The 22,988-nt window shown below is 37.6% G+C and overlaps 2 protein-coding genes across 2 annotated transcripts in view; both read right to left on the bottom strand.

Moving 5' to 3' along the window:
* LOC124167711 (abscission/NoCut checkpoint regulator) overlaps positions 1 to 16,147 on the bottom strand; it is a 28,258-nt gene extending 12,111 nt beyond the window's left edge. Inside the window, exons 1-7 of the mRNA XM_046545716.1 lie at positions 15,913 to 16,147; positions 15,641 to 15,813; positions 11,788 to 12,028; positions 10,077 to 10,244; positions 8,870 to 8,943; positions 3,652 to 3,742; positions 3,227 to 3,304 (exon numbers count right to left, since the gene is read on the bottom strand). Of these exons, the coding sequence (XP_046401672.1) occupies positions 3,227 to 3,304; positions 3,652 to 3,742; positions 8,870 to 8,943; positions 10,077 to 10,244; positions 11,788 to 12,028; positions 15,641 to 15,813; positions 15,913 to 15,960 (873 nt within the window). The 5' untranslated portion in view covers positions 15,961 to 16,147. The remainder of the gene's footprint in view (positions 1 to 3,226; positions 3,305 to 3,651; positions 3,743 to 8,869; positions 8,944 to 10,076; positions 10,245 to 11,787; positions 12,029 to 15,640; positions 15,814 to 15,912) is intronic.
* A 3,489-nt stretch (positions 16,148 to 19,636) lies between these two features.
* Positions 19,637 to 21,354, bottom strand: LOC124167712 (testis-specific serine/threonine-protein kinase 3). Its single transcript, XM_046545718.1, has 2 exons — positions 21,245 to 21,354; positions 19,637 to 20,997 (listed from the first exon to the last, which is right to left on the bottom strand). The coding sequence occupies exon 2, from the start codon at positions 20,904 to 20,906 to the stop codon at positions 19,902 to 19,904; it is 1,005 nt and encodes a 334-aa protein (XP_046401674.1). The 5' UTR covers positions 20,907 to 20,997; positions 21,245 to 21,354; the 3' UTR covers positions 19,637 to 19,901.
* Positions 21,355 to 22,988: the final 1,634 nt, after the last annotated feature.

Raw genomic sequence — 22,988 nt, 5'->3', positions numbered from 1 at the left:
TTCAATTTGCAATGATAAAATTAAAGTCAATGAAAAAATTTGAAATGCATGCTCTTCTGAGAAAATTTTCGCTTTGACTTACTTCTTTCAAACCGTAAAGCATGTCTATTTTATAGTGGATTTAGGTCAAATAACAACAACATCTCATTAAAAACATAATATCTAAGGATTTCATTTATCCAATATGACGATAGTTGTCATATACGTGGCATAAAAAAAGGTATAGAGTTATATCCGACAGTAAAAACAGCATATTCCTATGAGACGGCAATGTATTGTAATGCGGGTAGCATAAATGCATACAGATTCCGGATTCGGCCAATGTTGCGAAAACGCAACATTTTTTTTTTACCATAAGCAAATTTTTTTGAAGGCCCATATTTTCAATTTACCTTCTTTAGCATGTTATTAGGTAAAATGAAGAGAAAAAATTATATATTTTCAAGTATTTCTTTACTCGGCCGGTAATGGGTTAATTTACCTATAATCTTTAGCTATTTCACTTTGTCAAATCCTTTTTCTAAAATCACCAAGGAAGCATACATGTCCTGATCACATTCAAGGGTCCTCTATGGGTTAAATCACTGTAATAAGTGAAACTTAATTGTGTAAAATGCTGTACCACAAAAATCTCACTCGACACAATTGATTTCATCATTAACTTAATCACATTATGGTTTCACCTTCCTTTCCTGTGACCAAACTGTTCGTTGGTGCTTGCTTTCCTTCAACTCCATGTGCCCGTTGAAAATCCTCAGCATAACTTTCACTACATGCAATATTAAAGTTAATCGTCCTTCAGTCTCTGCATTTCATAGCTACCTTCTTTTTCAGTAGCAGAATAACATGTCTTCATGAAATCATCAGGCCAGTTTATGTCACACTTTCATGAACTAATCATGCGGATGAGTTTGAAAAACCATGTTATGGTAAAATACAGAATGTCATCAATACCCCCTGCCTCCATATCCTGGAGATAACTACGTTTGCAACAAATGAATACGCATGGAATCAAATGTATGTTCATGGACCATTTTATCCCAATTGGACAGGATCTGCCTCTGATGGCCGCTGGTCGGAGAATGTATCAGAACAGTGAAAATTTTGAATAAGAAAACTGTTTCAACCAACAATCAGTTTCAATGGCAATGGTAGGCGCAATATCCAGTTTTGCAACTCGATAAAGTAAAATATTTTAGTAGCACGTCACATGAATCATAGCATATACACCCATGTCTCGTATAGCGCAATTTCGATTAGCGCAATTTCGATATAGCGCAAATTCGTTCCTTGGGGAAACATTGCCTAATCAAAAATCTTAAATGCTCTCGCGATAAAACGTGAACTTGTGCTAATTACACACGAAATTTCTATCATTTTACGCATATTAATATTATTGCTTGCCTCAAATCTTCTTTTTTGTTTATATATTAATCAAAATCCATTGCTGTGCAATGGCCAAAAGTATTACTCGTCATTGGGTCCAGATAGCCGGCCTACCGAAGTAATTTATCTCGTCTCCTTAACAGAATGAGTTAATTTAGATCATTAATTAAGCGTGGGGCTAGTGGAAATGACTTTTTTTTTAGCAATACTGGTTGAGATGTAATTTTTGCCATTATAGGTTATCGGGCGATTGACTTCCAGGTTGAGGGTCTACGCTAAAGCCTTCAAGGTCATTGGTATTCACGGGGGAGAAATGGAGCGGTGGCCGAGTTGCGCATGAATAGCATCAACATATAAGAGGGTCCCCTATAGAGTCTCAAACATAACAGCTTCGTTCCCTCCCCGCAGTCATAGGCCCTCTGCGTCTCAAGAATACAGTTCAGAAGTAGAAGGTGATTTCGATAGAGCCATGCAGAGTAAAAGCCAAGAGAAAATGGCAAAAAATAGGAATGCGGGTAGAAAAATCAAGAATTTATCAAGAAAAACCATAAACCTAGAAGAGAAATTGATATAAGTCAATTGCTTTGAAAATGGAGAACGTCAAAGCGATATTGCGCGGAAGTTTAAACGCACGATGCCTTATTCTGAATAAAGACAAAGTTAAAACATCAGTGACCTCAGCCGGACCAACTTCAACCAAGCGGTCTACACATACGGAAAGTTCATAGTGAATCAGTACAAAAAGACGAGAGTGGTAATCGCTCCGAGACATTTAGTGAAAGCTCCGGTTGGTTCCAGAATTTAAACGTCAAGCAGGTATTTTCAGTGCGGCGATATCGGGTGAATCTGCAAGTGTTGATAGCGTAGTCACTGCAACATTTTCTGATGAACTCCAAGCTGTGATTGAAAGTGGCTCCTTTCCCCCCTCAAATAGTTTTTAGTGTTGACGAGACGATATTCTTTTGGAAAAGAATGCATTCTCGTACATTCATTTTCAGGGAAGGAAAACCTGGGTCAGGTTTCAAGGCATTTAAAGACTGTTTCACGTAGCTCCTAATGACTCTGAGGACTTCAAATTAAAATGATTTATCATTCATAAACTCTGCTAGCTATGAAATGGCATTCAAAGTAGCATTTGCCTGTCACTTTGATGCGCGACAAAAGGGCCTGGGTGACACAATAGTTGTTTTTAGACTGGTTCGAAAAATCGTCAACTGCCGGCAATGCATTACGAACCCCTGAGATAGCAGATGTTAGCCTACCCGCACGACAGGAGGGAATTTCAAAAGGACGTAAGAATTTTTTTAAACGTGAATAAAAGTCTTCAAATGTGTGAACACATCCCTATCCTCCCAATGTTAAAACGCTCTCGTATAACGCAAATTTGTATAGCGCAAAGACCCCAAGGAACACATCCTTTGCGCTATACGAGACATGGGTGTATATGTATATAACTCTAGAAATCACTAAAACTTATTTCCTTCTCATAAGAAAAGTGCATCACATAAAAAAAATAGACATCCACATGAGCGATAACATTCCTTACATGTGTGTGCTAGGAAAAATGCTATTATAATGGTTAGCCCTATCTACAGGTGGGTTCAACTGACAAAAACGAATTTCCTAATCACCTCTCTTTTAAATGTATGTAATACTTAACAGTATAATTTGGAATTCATTTTTAGACTTCCTATTCTATTCTCAATTATGTAGCTACCAAAAGATTTGCTGAGAACAAAATTTCAAATAAATCTTTTCCATGTTTCGTGAGGTCTAGCCAGATTCATATAACAGGGTTAAGAGAACTTCACTCTACACAAAGGGAGAGAAAAATACTTACCAAATCTTCATCCTCATTTTCCTCCAATTCTTCATCTCCACTCACATTTAATTTTTCTAATTCTGCATCAAGAAGGGCCTGGTATGGAATTACAACAAATATTATTAAATATGGATATTTTGAGTGAAATGAAGGCTTTAAAACCCCCAAACTCAGAGATAGATGTTAAGTCTAGAGCAAGCATTTCATACCCCATACACTGGAGTACTTCTGGAATAAAATTATAAATAATGAGTTATATTTTTAGTAATATAATAAAAAAACCATTAATATATAACATTCAGCATAATTAAAAATCAGGTCTCAAATTAAAATACTGAATAGAGAGAAAAATGCCCTCAGAAAGACATCGCACAAATGCGAGGATGCAAATGTTTATGGATCAAGTCACACCCGATACAAGAGAATCCATCAACACAGCTGACCTTTTTGATGATGGCTTGAGCAGCTAATTCGTCATCATCCTCCGAGGGCATGCTGCTCGGCAAATCAAGACCCCAAATTCCTTTTGTTGGCCTGAAATGAGCAAAAGCCAGAGGGAAATTAAACTACAAGAAATAATTAAGATTAGTATATATACCGTATTTGCACGAATCTAAGACGAACACCATTCTAAGACGACCCCCCCTTTTTTGGAACTCCACTAAGGGAAAAAATTTTCTAGGGGAAAACGTTCGATGCAGGGATGTTTGGCGCGTAATGACAGGAATAGTGGTACTTTATCGAGACACTTAGGTCTTATTGTTGATTCGACTAATAGTTTCTTCGGAGGGGCTATGGTCCGAATACGAATAAAATTAAACTAGTGAAAATGAAACCTGACTTCATTAAACCCACACGGAAAACACTCGGTGGTATGAAGGCAAGCCACCCTGGAAAGTACGGAACCACTCGTACGAGCTATGCTTTCGCGTTCGGCGTACGCCGAGCATACTGCTGAGGGTGAAGCATGACCATATGACTGCGCCATGAAATTTTTTGTCCCAAAGATACCCATTCTTTTCTAATTAGCGTAGCGCTAGATGGGCGGATGAATTCGGATTGTTAGTAGGGAGGAACAAAATATCCTGAGAAAATATCCCTTTGTCAGTAACTCTGACAAGTGAGACTTATGGTATAACTCGTAAATTGACAACTGATAATAACCTGATAACCTGTTTTCGGAAAAAAATGCCGCATTAACTGCCGAGAAGCTCAGCTACGAGGATATAGAGTTTCCCCAAAAATTACCATCGTATTTTTCCAGCTAGTTCCTTGCTTAAAAATACTTATATAACGTTAGAAATATGTCGTGTTTGGTCTCGTTCTTTTTTGAATTACGAGCACATTGCAAATATTCCAGCCTAATAAAAGTGTAATACCAATTGCCGAAATTCATTGTTTGACACCTTTTGAGCTAATAGGTGATTCAAGCAGCGGTTGACCTCCAGAAACTGGGAACTTTGAAGCAAGTAGGCTGAAAAAGGTCAGTGGGTGAGAAAAGGGGGGGCGTGAAACGCGTTTCTATTGTTATCGTGTAACTTGATATTTTTTTCGAAGCTAAGGTCTTCGTAATACGATCCCTGCGCTAGCTGGGACCTTATGTTTGATTTTGGAGAAGAGGAAAGCGTCAGTGGGGGGAGGCGAGTGCTGAATGGAGGGGGATAGCGGATCTTGGGAAATGCGCTTATGTTACTATCCCGCGGCTTTGAGCTTCTCCCAATGGTAGTTTCATTTCGTGGGGAAGATTTAATCTATGTGCCTAATGTTATTAGCCATAAATGACACGTTGTATTTATTTCGTCTCATTTTCGTCAAAAGATGGATGCGGGAAAATTATACGTCGGGACCACGATCTTCAAACGATCAATGCGGGACAATGATACTTCGGAGATGCGGGAAAAAATTACACTGTCTATATGGAACTTTATTTGGGACCAGAAACGGCGAACGATGAATGCGGGAAAATGATCAATACGGGTACAATAGATCGGGGTTCCACTGAATAACTTTTGTTTTCATTTATTTATTTATTTAAGGAGTAGCTCACATACAGCATTTTTGCCAATTTAAAGTGACGCAGTAACAAACATAAAATTTTAACATAAAAAATTTGAACAGAGAGCAGTGGCATAAGATAGTAAAGAACAAAATAGAAGGCACGAGGAAAGGGAGGTGGAGAGGGAGGTTTATTTATTAGCCGAGGAATGGGACATGGCAAGTTTGATAAATGAGTTTAAGGGCAGAAAAAACAGATCAATATTGTCTGGTAATGAATTGAGCAAGGAGCAAAGGCGGTGTTGGAGTGAGCGCTTAACGAGGGATAGTCTAGGGATAGGCGTATGGAGTAAGGAATGTGTACGAGTGGGTCGGCAAGGCACTCTGAAATTAATGGATGAAAGCAAATCAGGACAATCAATGTGTGAATTTAGAATATTGTGAATAAGTTTTAAGTCTGTTTTAATCCTTTGTTGGGAGAGATCAGTCATTAATAGGGAAGATAAGAGTGAGCTGGTGGACATGTCACGCAAGTGGGGAACTCTGCGTCTTACGATTCTGGCGAAGAAGCTTGTTATACTGTGAAGAGAGGTGAGGTTAGAGGGGGCTGCGATGGACCATATGGGAGAGCAATATCCGGTGACTGGAAGGATAAATGCCGAGAAATATGATTTTAAAGCTGTGGGATCGGCTATTTCTGTGTAGCGGTAGAGGAGACCTAAAAGTGATTAAATGAATGTGTTCCGAGAAGTTAAGTTTGGTGTCAGTAATGAAGCCTAAATCCTTCACAGCCGAAACACGTTGAAGAGGCTCGGAATTAATTGAATATTGAAAAATAATAGGGGATTTTTTAAGAGAAATCGAAAGGGAGTTGCATTTACTGAAATTTAAATTTGGGTTCCAAGTATTGCACCATTTTGCAGTCAGGTTTAAAGAATCTTGAAGGACTTTGCAGTCCGAGGGGGTTTGAATTTGCTTAAATAGCTTACAGTCATCCGCGTAAAAGAGAGTATGTGTCTGGGATGGAGGCAAAAGTGTGGCTAGGTCATCAATAAATAGGCTAAATAAATATGGCCCCAGGACACTTTTCTTTTGAAAGCGGCAGTGTAATATCTTCTTTTCTCTGCCATCGTAATACTCTGAAAGGCACGGAATCACAACTGAATCATCTCTCTAATCAGAGGCAAATCATGTTGCCTTCTTACCGTTGCTCTGAGAAAAATGCAATGACTTTGTAGCAATTTATTCCGCGATGGTGTTAAGGCTTTAACGTTACAATTTAGATAAATTTTAACCAATCACACGAACATTGTGCGAGTTGATCGAGCTTTAACTTGAATGGAGCCGAACCCAGGGTAAAGCAGGCGATCTCGCGGATACGGCAGAAGTGCACCCGGCGGCTGATCGGCACGCACCGAATCTTTGCCTGCTGCCCAAAAATGGAAAATGTTTTTTTTTTACTTGAACGCAAAATTAAATATGCTAAATTACTGTTAAGCTATTTTTGGCGTTGATTTTTCGTTGTATAGCTATCAGGTGGCAAACTCAGGCGTCCATAATTTTTCCGACGTAAATTATGCAACCCGATTGACATAGAGAATTTTGCATCCGATTGTAAGACGACCCCTCTTTTCTGCAGGAGCTAGGAGGGAAAAAAAACCTCGTCTTACATTCGTGCAAATACGGTATGAACCATTTTTTTGGCAATAGATGGATAGGTGAGTCTCAATATAATTATACAGTAGCAGATCGATAATCCAGATATCTAAATAACAGAAGGATCTAAACAATGGAAGGCTTTCCAGAGTTTTTAAAAATTTCTATGCTTTTAAAGTTGCCTCACTGAAAATACGGCTATCTAAGTGGTTTACCTGCCATCTCAGATTGTGGCTGTCCCACGCTAATCCCATGAGTGTTACATAGTTGACTAATTTACAATTTTCTTCCGCATAGTATTTCATTGCATGATTTAGGATGCCAAGATGTGGTGATTTTGCAATCACGATGCACGATGCTTATCCTTCAAACTTTCCCACACACCCAAAATTTCTTAAAATCTATTTGAAAAGATTTGCAGTTTTATAAAAAAAGTGTGGTGTAGGAATGATAACTGTTTATTTTCCTCCTCGACAGACAATTATCTACTTTTTCATTCATTAAGCTCCAACCGTCATGAAGAATAATTCTACCGATGTCTTTAATCTATATGCACTCATTTTGCAGCAGTGAGAATTATTAGCATTTTGTTTAAATTACATTTCTTCAGATGGCGATTCCCCTAGTGAAAGCACTAGTTCATAGTAAAGTAGAGGTTCTCAAAACATTTTTAACCCTTCCTGAAACCTGGAATTGAGATAAGCAGTTCCAAGAGAGGGGTCAAAGGCTACCCTGCATTACTTTCTTGAGTTGGTCATTAGTTGGGTGACCCCCACCGTGAAACCCCAACTCTGAAGGGCCTCTCTCTGTGTGGGTCATGCAGACTAGTATAAGATTGTTTTTAAGGTCAATGCCAAGTAGTTATTCCAAAATACATACTTGCATTCTCCACACTTATACAGCTGCCCGTATTAATATTAAATTTAAGGGTTAAAATTCACAATCATTTTTAATCATGGCAACGTAATTAAAGAGGGATTACCTCAGATCGGAGGATTTGATGACTACCAATAAGTTTACAGTTGTTGTCGCGACATGAAATTTATCTCAGGTGGATGTTGAGAAATATGGAGGGGCAAAATGTTGATGTTCTAGTCGGATTGTGAAAATGTACCATTTCCTTTCATTTATTGATGGTCTCATCTGGATAACTACAGGGACTATCTACCTTTGCGATTTATGGACGAAGAACTTTTTCAAATGTTTTGAATCTATTTTTAATTGCATCAATAATCATAAATTGTATGAAATTGATTGTTTTTTCTCATTGTTTGACCCCTTATCGTCAACAATGCATCATTTCCGCTGACACCAATGAACCCACAAAAAAATACATATTCCATGATGCAGTGTTGCCAACATCCAGGTGACTGATCTATTCATTGGAAATATCGTTAATCTGGAATACTGGAATATTTTTAGTGTGGTCTCAAGCATTCCAGATTGTTGATCTTCTACAGCATATTGTTTCTTATTACCATGTAACTGTTCTGTCCTTCCTCTATTCTCACATTCTTGTACTTTCTCCTTACTTCAATGAGATCTAAGACTGCGTGTAATCCATAGTTTTTTCTTAAAGAGTTTTCTTCTATCAAGACCTTCTTCAGCTGCTGACAATGGTCCACTACTAATTTTTTTTCCAGCTCTCTTCCATTGATTTGTTAGTCACAACCTCTCCTATTTTGTTTTCCACAACTTCTTTAAAAGCAAGTACATACATGGATGTTGAGCCTCCTTCAATGTTTCAACTTTTCAAATGTTTTTCACTGCTGTATTCACTTTTTTTCACATATTGGTACATATTCCAAATATATATTTGTTAATACACTGCAAGACTCATTTCTTTGGAAAGTACTCCCTAGAAGTGAATAACAAAGTTTTGACACACTCACTCACACAGCATTTTAACCCAAAGATTGGTTTGAATATGTGAGGGTAGAGCTCACCCTAAACTAAGCTACGTGTGTGTGAAGTAAAGGTTGACAGAGGGGATACTACATATGTACTTACTTTTTGCTGGATGTCTGAGATTCAGTTTCAACACTCCTCTGCAAGTTCTTTCTACTGCTAGATGCATCTGCTCCCTGCACAAAATGAACGTAGTTATTTCAGATCAAGATATGACCATGAAATTGGGCTAGAGCAGAAGTTGTACAATGTGAAAATAGGGTGGTCCAAAAATGAAAACCTTAATTAGTCTTTTTTTTTACCATTTTACAGAAAGCTTATGAGGTGGTTTAGGACCGAGTAATACACTAGAAAAGTATTCAGACTCATTCATTCTAAAACGTGGACTTCATTGTGTACAGAGGGGATGGGAATTAAAATTTTGTAGGATGTACTGGGACTAATGGGAGTAATTCGAAATGATAGATTTATCTTCACCTCTCTACAGCGCAGGTTTAACATTTCATTGAAGCCTGAATTACAAGATCACATTTTCTGTCCCTTCTGGTGATTGCAGAAAAATGACCATTTCACCCAATATTTTTTCCTCAATGTCTCCAGGGATGGGAATTGCATGCCATTTCCGTCACTCAGCTAGACTTTTTTCTGATGCTGAAATCATCACCTCCTTACTTCAACAATGTCTTTCAGCCAATCAGAACCACTCACACCAAAGGTACAGAGGTATACCAAAACTCATCCCAACAGGCCAATTGACAAATGTAATTAAAAAATGGTTCATAGGTTTCTGCAGTCAGTGTGAGTGAAATATTTGTGTAAAATATCAAAACAGGTGAAAGCAATGTTAACAATTAATATTTAAATTAAGCAGTTCACTGATTTTGCATAATACTGGAAGCACTTTAATTCTTTTCATTGTTACCTTATTTTTTAGCATTCTTATTGCCCCAAGTAGCATATATTTTTATCTCTCTTATTTTTCTTTTCTACTTGGTTTGCATTGCTTTGACAATAATAATAATAATACTCATGAGGCATCAGGCCAGAAAGATGTAAGAAAGACTCATGGGCACACGATTAAATTCTTGTCTGTTATTGTCAACATCAATACCGTTGTTAAGTGTAAAAACCTTTGACGTTGGCCTGGACATCTGTTGCAAACAGAGATGGAAGAAGCAAGGCAAATGAATTTTCTGCAGTGGAATTTTGAACTTCAAGAGCACATATGGGTGACTCTTTATAGGTACACTTTATGCTAGAATGTGATTAATTCCATAAATGAGAGTGTGTGTAAAAATTGGCTGATTACCTCTTTGGAAGGCCTGACAACAGGTCCACCCCTGAGGCGAGCTAGTCTTTCTTCCAACTCCAGTTCAGGTTTAGGAATTTCCTCATCTATTTCCGTCTCTTCAATGAACTGCTGCATCAGTTGATCTGCATGTTCAGTCTCTGTCCTCCTGTCTGGTGGATGGTAGGCCTGATAGCAATAATAAAAACTGTATTTAATTACGTGCTTGATGGGAGTTTAAAACTTGAGTTATGACGGGAATGTACAATCATTTCCAGCTTTTTAGATATTTCCATAGAAACCCATTTTTCCATTCTTTAAATTTAGAATATGTAAAGGAGTTTAAAGAAATTATCATTTGAATATTATTTTTCAGCAAGTAAAAGACAAAAGTGTGAAATCCACCAGACCCCAGAGTGCAATTTTACAATCAAGCACAATGTAGTCTAGAAAAGTTGATTCTAATCTAAAGGTGAAAACTATTACACAGTCAAAACAATTCTATGATCAATTTACGTACAATATCATTCCTCAACAGCATTATTAATTTGGATCAACACTGTGCTACACCTTGATTGGATCAAAAGAAACTGTCGTGGAAAGTATCTATACATATAAATAGAGGCACTCCTTACAGGTTAATTGTTAAACAAAAGCTTTAATAGACCTCACCTGTTTGATGAAGGAGAAATATCAAATCACTGCATATTATCCATTAAAAATACATTTTGCTGTAAAGTGTACAGTGCTTGAAGATAGTATCTAATTTTGCAACCAAATTTAACTTTGTCTCAAAAAGTAGGATGGATACTACGCTTAGAAAAGAAAAACTTAACAATGTTCTTTTAAGCACAGAAATGTCATATTTTCATGGGTTATTGGTTTTATCTCATTGATGACATTACATATTAGTTTTGGGGCATCAGCTTAAGGGCACAGAGATTTCTGTTTGTTTCAATGACCAGAATGGCTTATTTATCTTGTATGTACTTACCTCATTTTCATTATTCAGAACAAAAATTACTCAAACTAAAACAGAACTTAGCTTGATGTGATTCACATAATCCTAATAAGTACATTTATACACACATATATATTTTTATGAAAGTAGTAAAAAATAAATGAGGACTCCATGCATGATTTTAATCCATTTTATTTTGACTGGAAAAACATGTTATATTTTTTTAAGGATTAAAATTGATATCTTACAATAAATTATCCCGTCACAATGAGGTCTTGTTCTTGCTAAGCTGTATTTCATCACAAGTTACAAGGAAGATCACTTTTCAGCTTGAAAGACATCTATTTCACATTTCTGACCTCAGTCATTGCAAACTAAGTGATATGATGATACCACAGATGGCAGTGAGGAGCTGTTGCTCATTGTATTAATGCTTTTTAACTGAGGGAGGGAAGAATTATGTTAACCCATAGGTTGATTTATAAGGGAATGGACCTCTTACAGCAAATGAATTCACAATGTTTCCCCATTGGCCATCATGGCAAATTAGAAAGAACTGAACTGCTTCACCTACTAATTTTCAGGTATTTCAAATGAAGTTCTTAATGGTTTTTCAGACATCTGTTGAAAAATAAATGTGAAATTCTTGGGGTAAATTACAGGGAAAAAGTAAAGGTCCATTCATGTTACTATGAGATGTAAATTTGATGAAGGTAAATAATTCACAATTGTAAGAATAACATGCAATGTGCTAGGACTAGTTAGGCTTACATCACTTGGACGTTTACTTGAAGATGGCTTGTCTTGAATCTTATCCAACCATTGTGAGAGCTCTTCCTCTGTTTTCAGTTTAGGTTTATTTTTTTTATGATCCTCTTCCAGTGCTTCAAGTCTCGCTTGTAATTTCTCTGTTTCGTGATCAAAGCCCTCACGTACACTGGAAAATTTCCCCTTCCTATCCTTGAAATCGAACTTGACTTTATCATCAGATTCACACATTGTTTCGATACACCTTTGAAAGCAAAAGGAAAAACCAGTGAGTACATATTAATTTAACATTCTACTGAGAATGCATTAAGTTTATTTATAATGGCCACATGAATATTATTGAAATCTATTATGATAATTACAATAATAAAATATTTTTATTTTGGAAAATGAAAGAATAATCTTTTTAAGGTTCACTGATGCATTGGAAAAGCACAACCCGAGTTCCGTAACATGATTACATCTTCTTCAGGTGCATCGATCATGCATCCATCTCCTAAATATCAAGTCCAGTGCAGCAGCAAGGATCTCTATCTGACTATTTTAAATATACTAATTAGTGAATCTCACAAAGTTCATTCTTTCATTTTTCATAATGGGAAGGCTTGACAAAGTAAATCCTGAAGTCATCAATTATATTTTTATTTGCCTAATTGACACAAAATTATGAACTTAGCAAGGGTACAAGACATGTCAATAAAAAGAAAACGTTACAGTTCGTGTAAATATTCCCTGATACTGTAAAAACACTTCTGCACCAGGTATAATAAGACAGCTTTTTAAAAAAAGTTTTCAGTTTTGTCAGTTTTTCAATACTATCCATGGTGGCTTGCAAGTTATTATGCAGTTTCGTGGACATGGAATGAGGGCCATTGATGTAAGGGCTAACTTCGGTAACTTTCCATATTTTGCTTACATAAACAACAATACAGTTCACATTTCTAAACTCTTAAATAGAGGATGAGAATGGGCTGGATATTTTATGTTGCATACTGTTTTATTATCTTTTTGTATTATAAATATGTGCATCTTTTGATGAAGGGGGCAATCCTCAGATACTAATACCATAGCAAAGTCTGAGTAAAACATGCCATAATGCACAGTTAGCATAACTCTTGAGCTTACTCTGAACATTAGTGCAGAGACTAAGTTGAACAATAAATTTAATTTTTTCCTTAGGTACATGATGGGTAGATGTCATCTCAGGACCCATGCAATCATTAATTTGACACTGAACAAAACTAGAGTTCTCGCTTGTATACACTTTCAAGGCAAACCTTACTTTGAGGGAAGATATTGCTCTTAAAAGTGTACTTACATACACAACAATGAACCATGCGAAACATGGAAGAGTAGCTGAGAAGTGAAGACCAACAAGACATGATTTTGTGACATCATCAAGTTAACTGATAAAGGATAAAGATCATAAATTCTACGCCAGGAACAGCTCGAAAATTAGGCGATGGATTGAAAACAAAAATGTGTTTCTTCCATTTCCAAAAACTACCTTAATGGACAATATAAAAAAAGTGAACATGGCTAATAGAAAGTATGTACTCTATAGAGTGAACTAGGCCCCCAACATAGCTTAGAGGCCCCCAGATCATTATAAATTTGTATAAGTAGGTGTATTTTACATGTATTAATACAGTAAAATATTCTTGAGAAGGTGAAAGTTTTAATGGAAAAGGAAAGATCTTGGGTGGGTACTCTAGACAGGCTTTCTAGGGGCTCAGGGCCTTAATGTGAATGAGATACACCAGCTAACAGCCAAATTTATACTCAACATCATTAGTTTTTATAGGGCAGACACTCAAACAGAATTTCACTTTAAACACATTCTATATTATGTCTGAGTGGCTCTCAGGCTGGCCAATTCCCACCTGTGCCAATCAGGGTGGGGTCCCTGGCTATTGTAGCCCTTATGTTGCAGCTTCTAGTGGACCCACTCATTTTGGGATAGATTTTGGTGTTATTGCAATGAATACATCTCTTTTTAATGGCATATTCATATTATATAGTTTTAATGATTCAGAAAACAACAGTTTAATATTTCATACTTCAGTCTTGCATTAGCATCCATCTTCCAGGTTAATGTCAAGTCAGTTCACAACAGTTTTGTCCCATATCCTGGAGACATCCTCAGATTGAATTGACTGTTGTTGGACAATGGCTTATATATATATACTGTTAGCTGGCTGATGTTTTTCCCCACCCTTACTCCTGATAGGTTGGTAGTTTCAGTGAATGTTGTCACACTGACGAAAGATTGTATCCATTCTCTCTGAAGTTCCTCATTTTTGATTACTACTGCATCGGTTGCTCTGGCAAAGACTAAAGATTAACTGGCATACTCAGGTTGAAGGTGCTAGTTCACAATTTTTGTTCTCATTTATATAGGGCACCATTATCGCCAGTTCTTGTCTACCATCAGTCCACTCGAGTCATCTACTCCAATGGGTGTCTAGATGGTATCCATCATTGAGGTTAAATTGCCAGTCCCGGCAATTTCAATGGATTCTCTTACTATTCTGGGGTAATATCTGCTCACTGATTATCTTAGCTTCGCTAAATTTCACTTCATGTCCCCAGGGTCTAGGCAATGCCCCGGGGTCTAGGCATGCTCCAAAATGGCAGATAGTTGAAACTGTTTATTCTTTGTAGCTCTCAGGTGTTCCTGCATGTGAACTTTCAATGAACAGCAAGTATCACCAATATATGACTTCTTGCATGAGCTGGGCACCTTGACTCCTTCATATCTGTCCTGGTGAATCTTGTCTTTGGCTGAAGGTAAATGTCACCAATTCTCGTGACACAGTTGAATCTCGTGGTGACACTGTGTTTCTTCAAAGCTCTTGCAGTCATTTATATGGTTCAAGCAATGTATGGAATGATGGCCCACTCTTTCCTGCCTTCATTTCCATTGTAGACACTGGTATTTCACATCAACATACGATTTTGTGGACACCTTCTCGCCATATAGGGATACAGTCCTTGGGTGCTGGTAGTATGTTATTAATCTGGTTTGTCAAAGAAAATCTACTGTTATGTTTCTTAAGTAGCCTGTACCAATCATCTCTCAATTCCTTGCATCATTGGTATGTAGTAATATTTAGTACATTCTGACTGGCTCAAGTACCCACAAAATCTCAGTTGACTGGGCCATGGCATGCATAAGACCCACAGTTCGGAAAGTGCTAAATAGTAATTTAGCACGGATATCCATGCAAATGGTACATGTTCTTGAATTAAAAATTCTTTAACTGGTGAAGGAATGAAGGAAAATGCAAAAAACTAGAGACTTGGCTCTACTTCATTTTGTGACAAGCAAAATATAGCATTTAATTTTTGCTCTTCATTGGTGACCGTAAGAATATTATTACCTATAATTTGAAAATGAAACTGGTAACAACATTACGTAAAGAGTACCAAACTCTTACAATGAAGAAACATTTTAGCCTGTTTTTATGTGCCATTGTGTTTGTATCCATTTCAGAAATTCCGAGAGATAGTAGAGGAGCATTAGAGGAACCTCTGATTAACTGGGAAGAGTTCCAGATGAATTGGGAAGTAGGTCATTCGAATGAAAACGTTAGAGGAGAGATTTTGTGGAACATAATGGTGTAAAATGAAAGACACAAGAAATTAATATATGACCAATTTATGCTGAGTCGTACAGCTAGTTTTGTCACATTCATGCGTCATCTGCGGGTAGGTACTCTTCATGGTTCAGGTTTATGGAAGGTTTTTATACCTGGAGTAAGCATAAACAGGAGGAACTGCCGATTCTTATACAAGATGTCAGTCGAATAGTTAGTACTCTTGACACACGCATAGATTTAATCCACCTACTTACTTTCGAAATTTTCTCGCGAACTCATCCATAGGTTCTAAAGGAGGTTCCATTTGAACATGCTTTAAATGGCATTTTGAGCATACGTATCGAGTCCCATCTTCTTTGTTGGGATCCTTCGCTTCGTATTTTAAGCATTTTTTACAGTACGAAAATCCACACTCCGGGCAGCCCAACTGCGAGGTGCAAGAAAAATGATTCAAGGTTGAGTCAATGAAAACTGTACTGTTATTATTCCTTACAGGGGAACATAAGTATACGACAGTAAAACTTACTTCCTTCACCAGGAGTCCGAACTTTTTTGTACAAGTATTACAAGACATTTCGTCCGCTGCCGCAGCCGTAAGCCACCTTTAACTGATAGGAGGATCACTATGGTAACTTAAATTCACATTCAAAACCAAAACTATTTCATTAATCGTTGTCATCCAATCAGACGCATGTTTTCCCCCATGATTAATATAATGTATTCTCCATGTTTTCCCCTTTGTCACCCACTCTCAATTTAAGGGGTAAACAAAGGGAATGACGTCACTAAAAGTGAGCAGCGTAATGCAAACGATGTTCGGCGGGTTTTTAAGTAGCCCAAAATCAGCTGGATTATAAGTGGGGCACGAATTTGAATGAATAAAGTCTAATATGCTATCCGAATACTGGAATTAGCGATTAAATTGCTTGATTTATACGAGTAATTACATTTGAAACATGTGTGAAAGTTTTCCTCGCGCAAGTCAGACGTACTTTCAGCTGTATTTTTTGTTGTGAAAATTTTATGACGCATTCTGTGAAAGTGGCGTATTATTTTTACTTAGCTCAGGACTACTTAATAGTGAGTTTCTTCGTGGTTGCTGAATTCCTTGTGATTAAGGATTTCGTTCTTGACGTATTGAATTGACAATTTATAAAGTTGCAGTGAATGTAGCTGATTTTAGAGAAACAAAGAGGTAATTTAAAAAATTTTAATGTACCCCAGGTAAGTAAGATCTTTCCTCTCCAGAACATCTCTTCTAATGATCTATTCTCTTGTTTCATAATCATAGCATGTCCATATGCATCTTCTAACGAGATTGTGTGTGGGTTAAGAAGATGATATTATGTTGCATTTATTCTCTCCCATCTCATATGGCTTTTTCAAAATAACATTAATGAACTTGATGTATCTATAGACGAATAGTAGGTATCTATAGTATATGGAAACGAAAAGAAGAGCATCTGCTCTTTCACTGCAAATTTAAATAGGTAGCATTACTTGATGAAGAATAGCCTTATGTGGTCTGATTCATAAGTATAGTCAAGTTATATCGAGTTAAGCTATTTTGAAAGGGGTTCTGAACTTGAGCTATTTAATCCTTTACTTTTACCTAGATGTCTTTTGTTGTTGAGAATACGTGACTACTCTTTGAAGAAGCATTAGCACTTCAGTGATAGGTGTCAGCAATGCCTTTCAATAAAATAGAAATTGCAGAAAATATCCCATGCAAAATAAAGGGACATGAAATTTATTGAACTGATTAAATCTTTTGTAAGAGAGTAAGTAATTGTCATTTTCTGTGGAATGAGGGATTTTAATTATGTAGTAGTAGGTATGTTGTAAACATACAGCTTGTGGCAGATGACTAAAACTGCTGGAGATATTGAAGCCTTATGTGATGGAGAATCTTTCAATATAGGATTATGCTGATAAGCAGTGACTTAGGCTTGTTCACCAATTTCATTTTATATTCGATTGTGATAGAGTTTGAAAAATAAGCAGACATGCATTTTTCAATCCATCTCATACTTCTTCACTTATTTTTGGCAGCTATTTCCTTGGGTGGATGTCATCAACACATGCCTACCATGCCACCTTTTCTCAGCTACCTACTCCTTGACCTTGGGCATGGGCTCTGCTTGAATAATTGTTGTTCAAGACTCTTGAGTGATTTTTTTCCCTCAATGAAAGATTCTACCTGAGTGAGAAAATGAACCAGAACTCTACTGACGTCACCAACTCATGAAAAGTGGGCGGGGAAATTACTTTCAGGGCAGCTCCTAGGGGAGCATAGGCAATATGCACTACAAGTATCCCTTGCTTACTAATACCATTTTTGCTGTAACACGACTGAGACTCAAGAAATTCAAACTCTCTATTTGTTCAAACAATCTTCCTGCTTTACTTCTACTAAAGAACTTGCCAAAACTCTTAAGTCACCTCTTTATAAGCATGGGAAAAGCAAGTAACACCATTTACCACAATATATTCATGAAGTAATTGAGAAATAGAAAGATAGAAATTCCTTCGGTTTTCAATTACTGTCTTACAACTGTTTTGTTGCTCATGGATGTGAAACAGCCCCATGGCCCTAATATACTGGTTACTAATCTCCGGCTCTGGATTGTTGCCTGAGATTCTGCTTCCACCCCTCAAACCCCTCACATGCCTCCCCTCAAACACAACTATGGGCACAGTGCGCTGTCACTAGGGGAAATATGGAAATATGGTGGAAGCGGAATCTCAGGCAACACTCCCGAGCCTGAATATGTCGGGAGATTAGCAACCAGTATATAAGGACCATGAACAGCCCTAAGAAAAATCAGCATATGGCGTACAAAGTGTAAATTATACTACCTGATGTACAACTTTCATGCATTATGAAAATTTTTAGGAACATCAATAGTACTAAGTGTAATACCTGTATATAATTAAGAGCTAAATGAAGAGTGGCCAAAGTCTACTTTATATGAATTTTGGTTTGAAAGTGTCCACAAAGGAAACCAAACTAATATCTAATGGTTCAGGAATGATCTGTAAATAAGGAGTGACTATCATTCATCTCAATTTACAATACCTCAGGAAAATAAACAATTCTATCTTGCTAACAAACTTGATCCACTATTGTATGTTGATGTACTTTGTTTGAGTGAATATTGGATCAATGTTGTTGCAATTATCAGTGTTAATGCTCTTGAAAGTGAAGGGATTCAGCTTGGATTGTTTGGAGAAGTTGGAAATTTGGAAGAAAAAAATCGGCTGAGTGTTAAATACTATCCAGGGATACTGACTTACAAAAAATATTTGGGGGGCCCAAACCGGGGATCTTGCCCCGGGAAATTTTATAAGTTGTGAGTTTTAGGTATTTTAAAGCATTTTAGAGGAGTCATATGATCAACATTAGAACCCTGATCACTCAAATCTCAGCATCTTGACACTCTGGGGAAAATCGACAAGCCTAACACAATTTTTCCTCACGCCCATAATGAATTTTTGAGGGGGCTCGGGCCTCCTCAAGCTCCATGTAGTTGGCGCCTCTGATAATACCCTTCCTAAAAAATTTCTTTCCCCATGCCATTCCCTTCTATTGAGCACAGAATAGTTCCTACAATGTAATGACAATGGTTGCCCACATCCCAAGCTGCCCAACCCATCCTCCCTTGCCTTTTCAACAGTCAATGGTATTCGCTCCCAGCCTAGAACTCTCATTCTGTTACCCCTCCCACTATCCCCAGCTAAATTACAGTGGTACACTTTGCACTATCAACCTTCCTGTGTGTACCCCTCAATATATTAATTATGCATCAATAGATTGCAGATTGGGTTGCAGTGTTGTCCTCTTGTTACATGGGTATGGGTGCAACTGCGATTGGTGGCTGAGATTTTTCAGGCTCCCTAGTCCTTGCTTGAAAGCTCCTTGATAACAGATCTCTGCATGATGAATGGGATGTTGAGCATGATCCCTATGGTGCCTTTCATTAGGAGCAGGATAATGCTGATGCTGGTTTTTTTTCCACCCTTGCTTCCCTGAGGCGTAAATTATGAAATCTGTTGGTTACGCCCTCCCAGGCCTACCTGCCTTAAAATATCCAGCGGTTTTGCAAAAGGTCTTGCAGAGATAACACATAAAATAATGGTAACAACTTGGAAATGGAAAATGTGGGATGGGAAATTTTTGGCTAAAGAATTCAAATGGACTGGAAAAGTTACCACAAATCCACCAACTAATGCCTAAAATAATGAGCATATTTGGTCTGTAAATTGAGATATGTTGTCTTTAATATTCTTGATCAAGCTTAGTATTTCTTCTTTATATGCACCAGGAGACACTTGCCTTATCGGAATATGGCATCATGCCAACTGCTGAAATATCAACTATGATGTCGTGCATTAAACATTTAAAACAGCCGAAGTTGAAGTAACATGGAAAAAGAGATTTCTCAGATGTACCTGTTTTTACGAGTTTAATTTTGAATCTAGTTGAGATGCATTAAGCGAAATTAGTGAACATAATCAACTGTGGGCTTCCGTTCTTTTCTCGTAACTGGCGGAGGCTTTCCTTTCCTGGGTGCTGGTTCGTTGGTGATCTTCTATGATGAAAGGCGTCTTGGATATCCTGTGATCGTTGCACTGCACGTTGTCTTCGCCGACTTCGCGGTTCAGCCACGAGTCGCTCAGGATCATTTCCAAGTTTGGACGAAGGGTAATATCAGGCTCTAGGATTTGCCGCACCAAGGTTTTGGCGAATGAGGAGATGACGCCCCGCATTTTGGTGCGAAAGTCCCAATTCCTTGTTGTTTGGTCTTTGAGCAGAAGGTGCAGGTTGCTGTCGTCGAATGGCATCGAAGCGTTGAGCATGATGTAGAGGATGATCCCCAGTGACCACACATCAGCGAGTTTCGGATTGTAAGGAATGCCGCTGACGACTTCCGGTGCGGCGTAGGCTGCCGATCCGCAGTAAGTGTGACTCAGTACCCTCCGGTTGTCTTTGTCGGTGCAGAACCGCGCAAACCCAAAATCGGCGAGCTTGACGTTGTATCGCTGGGAGAGCAGCACATTCTCGCATTTGAGGTCGCGATGCGCAATGTTCTGCCGGTGAAGATATTGCAGTCCTTCTGTCATTTGTCGGAACCATATTCGAGCCTGGGCTTCGGGAACGGGTCCATTCCCTTTCACGAAATCGAGCAAGTCTCCGTTCTCAGCGTGTCGCATAAAAATGAAGACTCGTGGTCCTCGTTGCAGGATACTATGTACTTGAATTAGATTCGGATGCACTATTTTTGTGATTATTTGAAGTTCTCTGGGGAAAAACTTCTCGAGGAAGTCATTTGGGGCCCTCTCCTTGTCGATGATTTTGCACGCCAATTTAGTTTTTTCACGTCTTTGTGATCCATCGATGTATTCTGCCAGGTGAACTGTAGCGTATGCTCCTTGTCCGATCTTTTTTCCAATGACGTAGCCACGTTGTTGTAAAGCTTCGATTTCGGAATTCCTTGTCACGAGGGCTGTCCCTGGCATATTAAGGCATATGCAAGTTTATTTGTTTACTTTTTTGGCGGTCATAGCATTTTAGTAGTCAGAAGTAAAATAAGGAAGTGATAGAGATTGCCTGTAACAACAAGGGATGAAATCGATAAGTTTAATAGCCCTATCCAGTGTCATGCATATTCGTTGCCGAGCTCGAGAGATTTAATTTTATATTAATTATAGATACTACTACATTTCACGGTTTATTGAATAAATAGCGCGATGACGCCAGTGTTCCGCATTACATATTGATACATTTAATAATAGAAGTCTGTAATTCCGATAACCTTAAGCGTGCAAGCTCAACTAAGCAATAAAAGGGCACTTACATGTTTTAATGACTCGTCATGTGGGTTTTCACTTTAAATTTTGATGATGTTTTTCTTCATTTCAGTATGTACACAACTAATGATTTCGGCCTTAAATAAAAATTGCCTAGCAACTGAGTTTTGGTAACATACCCGGAATTTCGTTCATTGCGGATGACATTCCTTGGGCACAGCCCTAACTTATCCCATGTAATGAGTAATTTAATTTATTTTCATTATTTCGATAGTCCACATAGGGTTATTTGACATTATTTTAAGTATTTTTATTCTGACATTACTGTTTTAAAACTAGTTAACTTTTTATTTTAATTTTACCACATTTTTTAATCACACAGTTGAATGAGCTTGAGGATATGTTTATGTATTCCCATTTATCAACTGGTGGGTATTGTGTGAGTTGTTAGCACTTTATAGCCTTCACTCTGGTGCGCCTGGGCGAATTAAAGATTCGAAAACTGGCCCAGATAATCGTTGACACCTTTCGACATTTGAAGCTGGTACGTATTGGTTACTTTTTTTTACGAGTTGAAGGCTGTTAATTTTAGCACAAAAATGTGAAATACTTAAGCATAAAAATATCTGTGATCGATGCATCCTCGTCTTTGTGTATTTTCCATTTAATTTGAGAATCAGTAGTTAGTTATTCACATAAAAGTCGCTTAATGATCGTCTCCTTATCTTTATTAAGGATTTATAAATCTTCATTTTTTTCCTAATTGAAATATTTCTCTCCGTACGTTTTTCTATGTTTGCTTGCATCTCCATCACTATATTTATATAGGGTTTCAAAGTATCTTTATCCATGCCGAAAAAGAAATAATGTTTTCACACGCTTTCCAATCATGATTTTTGTGATTATTTGAAGTTCTCTGGGGAAAAACTTCTCGAGGAAGTCATTTGGGGCCCTCTCCTAGTCGATGATTTTGCACGCCAATTTAGTTTTTTCACGTCTTTGTGATCCATCGATGTATTCTGCCAGGTGAACTGTAGCGTATGCTCCTTATCCGATCTTTTTTCCAATGACGTAGCCACGTCTGAATTAATACACGCCATTTTCAGCTGATAAATCTGCTATAAAGCCTCTCACCCTTATAACTTACACAAGATAAAGGGGGATTCATGGATGCCTGGGAATACGCTAGTCGGCGCAAGCCAAGTCTGAAAGTGAGCGCACTCGAGACTGCCGGCGCATTTCCAGAGTGCAGTAAAATAAACCTCCAATTTTAGAATTCTAAATCATATCAGCTTTTACTTCTAGTGGAGTTCCATCAACTGGTAATAGAATAGATAATCAATTCTGTAAAAAAGTCAATGTTATAAAACGCGTAGCAATCGAAATTTATTTTTTTACGTCAAAATGACAACGTAAATTACCGAAAGTGAAATGTAATCAGTTGGGAAAATAGCCGTGCACTTTCACCTACATCTTCCTTTGCAAGGAAACTAATTTAGATTATTCTGCATAGTAAAAGCGATAAAATGAATGTTTGATAGCGCGCAGAAGTTTGTGGATGCAAAATAAATGCTTGAAAAATGAAGGCGACCTCCAGCCCATCTCCTGCTTATTCTGCATCATGCGACTGTAGCCATTACAAATAAATCGAAAGAAGGATTTTTTTAGCATGTAGCTGATATATCTTTAGCAGGTAATTATTGTAATCATGATTGATATTGATTAAGAAACATTTGTTGGTACGACTAGAATTCATTGAACATATCTAATTCTATTTAGAATATTTTTATA

Source organism: Ischnura elegans, chromosome 11 (assembly GCF_921293095.1).
Source record: "Ischnura elegans chromosome 11, ioIscEleg1.1, whole genome shotgun sequence".
Classification (NCBI taxonomy): domain Eukaryota; kingdom Metazoa; phylum Arthropoda; class Insecta; order Odonata; family Coenagrionidae; genus Ischnura; species Ischnura elegans.
The sequence above is the reverse complement of the archived record's forward strand: the minus strand, read 5'-3'. Positions and strand labels throughout refer to the sequence as shown.